Source organism: Lupinus angustifolius, chromosome LG16 (assembly GCF_001865875.1).
Source record: "Lupinus angustifolius cultivar Tanjil chromosome LG16, LupAngTanjil_v1.0, whole genome shotgun sequence".
Lineage (NCBI taxonomy): Eukaryota > Viridiplantae > Streptophyta > Magnoliopsida > Fabales > Fabaceae > Lupinus > Lupinus angustifolius.
Genome location: NC_032024.1, coordinates 19,503,368 through 19,506,374, shown reverse-complemented (window position 1 = coordinate 19,506,374; position 3,007 = coordinate 19,503,368). Strand labels below are relative to the sequence as shown.

Sequence of the window (3,007 nt, the reverse complement as noted above, 5' to 3'; positions counted from 1 at the left end):
GGGATGAATTAAACAGCTAGAGATATCATTCATCCAAACTCCACCAACAAAAATGTGAAAGAGGAACACTAATCCTTAAATCTAGAAAAACTCCTATAGTTTATAAGCATATTAATATTAATCCTCACATTCTGATCCTAATAATATTTAAAGGGAAAAACAAAAACAAAAAGATATTGAGCTCTCCTTCCTTATTCTTAAAATAAAAATGTTAAAAAAGCTTCTTATATCTCTTATAATGATTTCTCTATTCTCCATGGGTAGTTTATATGTGTAACCTCATGTGACAACATTATGAAAGTTGTCATATTGAGTTGTACAAATATTCTTTATATTGGAGTGCCATCATCATGAACTCCAAGATCCTTAAGAACTTCAGCACAAGCTGGAAGACGCTTCTTCCTAAGGAAACCAAGAGGGTTCGCGTTGCGAATATCAGATACGATTCCATTGTTCTTTGTGATGCTGATTTTAGCAGATTGCTCAAGATGAAATTCTTTGTCTATTTCTGCACAATCAGGTCTTGGACTCTTTACAAGCTTAACCTCACAGATTTCTTCTTCATGGTCTCCATCTACCTCCAATTTGTAGGATCCTGATGAATCTGTCACTGCCTCTTTGCTGAATGTCACTTTGTCACTGTTTTCTTCTTTGCATTCCACACGTACGGTTGCACCTACGTTGCATGGTTGCACATTTTCAATTATGGTTCTTAATCAATCGTAAAGTGTGTGCAGTTCTATGGTTTTTACTTTATTAATATTTATATTGTGGAACTTTAGAATGAAAATTGTAAAAAGGAAAAGATTATGGACATTGAGAATATTGAGTGAATTTTGTTTGAACCACGTGTATTTTTATTTAAACAACCTTGTTTAAGTTGGGTAATATGATCATGAACGACAAATCCCTTACCATTGGTTAGTATTCATGTTCATCACACATTTTACCTAGTTATTATGTAATCTTTTATATTTCGAGGTATATAACTTAAATTGGTGTTGTAGTTTAGGAATACATATTATTTATTTGATCCTATCATGTTCATATGTGAAGATTATAATTAGCAAAATCTCTCCTTCCAAATATAACATTAACTAGTGTTTTAAGTAATAGGTAAATAATACTTAAAAATGCTGATAGACATGCCATACATGATATTAAAGATAATAATCAAATACCACTATATGAAAGAAGAAATGATGGTTGTATTAAACTGATATGCAAATTTGAGAGTAACATCTATACTCATAGTAAAAAAATTTATACACTTACTACATCATCTATTGTTCTTTTAAAATGAGTGATGATTAAATATGAATGATAGATGATACAATGACATTATATAGATTTTATACACTTTTAAGTAGGAAAACTTAGGTGAATAGTGTAGTCAAACTACACTACCACATATTTAGTATACGTTTCAAAATAATTATGGAAGTAATATAAATTTTATGGAACTCGTGGATGAGGTCCACGACTTTAGGGATGTTGTGGACCAGGAATACGACATTCATGCCATCTCGTGCCTCAGAGGCACAAAATTCTTACATATTCTCTCTCCTCAACTGAAGTCGTGGATCACATGCACGACTTCCAAAATCGTGTCCCTAAAACACAAGTTTGAATGAGACATAGTGAATTTAGAATTTTCAGATAGATGGATATTGTAGGGTTATTTATTGTTTTGTGAGTTATATTGAGTATAATATGATTTTTTAAAATAAGTTAAGATTTATGATTTTTAGTGTATAAAAATAATAGACATCACATGAAAGGTTTTTCACCATTCTTAAAAAAACCAAAAACTTTAACCAAGTTCCCTAAAACTAACACTTTAGTAAAATTATCAAATTCAATTTCATCTTATTATTTTAATTTAAACCTATTCTTTTTATAAACTAAAAATCATAAATCTTAACTTATTCTAAAAAATCATAATACGATAAAACTAACCCCTAAAACAACAAATAACCCTACAATATCCATCTATCCGGAAAATTTTAAATTCATCATGTCCCATCCAAACTCGTGTTTTAGGGACACGACTATGAAAGTCGTGCATATGATCCATGACTTCAGTTGAGGAGAGAGAATATGTAAGAATTTCGTGCCTCTTAGGCACGAGATGACAGAGATGTCATATTTCTAGTCTACGACTTCCCTAAAATTGTAGACCTCATCCACGAGTTCTATAAAATTTATACTTCTATAATTATTTCAAAATTTATACTAAATGTGTGATACACTATTCGCATAAATTTTCCCTTTTAAGTGCATTCTTTTTTTCCCTCTTTTATTTTTATCAGCTACACGGTGGTGTATATAGCTGTTGATTTATGTGCATTGCGTATGAATGAAGCATGTACCTTCGAGAAACTCGGTCAACTTTGTAATGAATTGAATGCGGCATGTGTCACAATAAACTAAACCCTCCACAGAAAACCGGTCTTGGCAATAAGCAGAACCAAAGAAGCATAAGAAACAAAGGGCATAGGCAAGAAATATAGTACTCTTTGCCATTGTGTGAATCCTGCTTGCTTTATATATTAATGTAGATTTGATTCAGAGGAAGATTTACTGTGTGCAAGGAAGAGAGCATTGCTTTTTATAATAGAAATGTGTTATGTTAATTAATTTTGTGGTTTCTGTTTTTGATGTGAGGTTCTCATTTTTCCCGTTTTTGTTCATGGTTAAAATTGTTGTTTTGACCCGCATTTTACTCTCCTTCTCTCACCAGCCTCAAGTTTCTTCCTGTGTTAAGATCTTTAATTAGTCATGATGACTAACTACATAAGAAAAGGACAAAGAGGTGCACCCTATCTCAATGCATGATACTGACCAAACCACAATTTCTAATTTATAATTAGACGTGTGCTTTGAACCTTTTTTATAAGTTTATTTTGATACCCAGAAGGTTTCCAATCAAATATCACTTAATATATTACTTTTAAGATACTTATTAAAAAAGGTCTCGCCATAAAAGGAAATAGTTATTATAAAA

The 3,007-nt window shown here is 31.3% G+C and overlaps 1 protein-coding gene across 2 annotated transcripts; it reads right to left on the bottom strand.

The window, feature by feature from the left end:
• Nucleotides 1-2,576, bottom strand: LOC109330229 (olee1-like protein). 2 transcript variants are annotated; one of them, XM_019564334.1, is made up of 3 exons: nt 2,465-2,573; nt 2,373-2,433; nt 1-676 (listed from the first exon to the last, which is right to left on the bottom strand). In XM_019564334.1, exons 1-3 carry the CDS (start codon nt 2,480-2,482, stop codon nt 330-332), a joined length of 426 nt encoding a protein of 141 aa, XP_019419879.1. In that variant the 5' UTR covers nt 2,483-2,573; the 3' UTR covers nt 1-329. The 2 variants fall into 2 exon arrangements, with proteins under 2 accessions (XP_019419879.1, XP_019419878.1); XM_019564333.1 differs by having other exon boundaries at nt 2,373-2,576.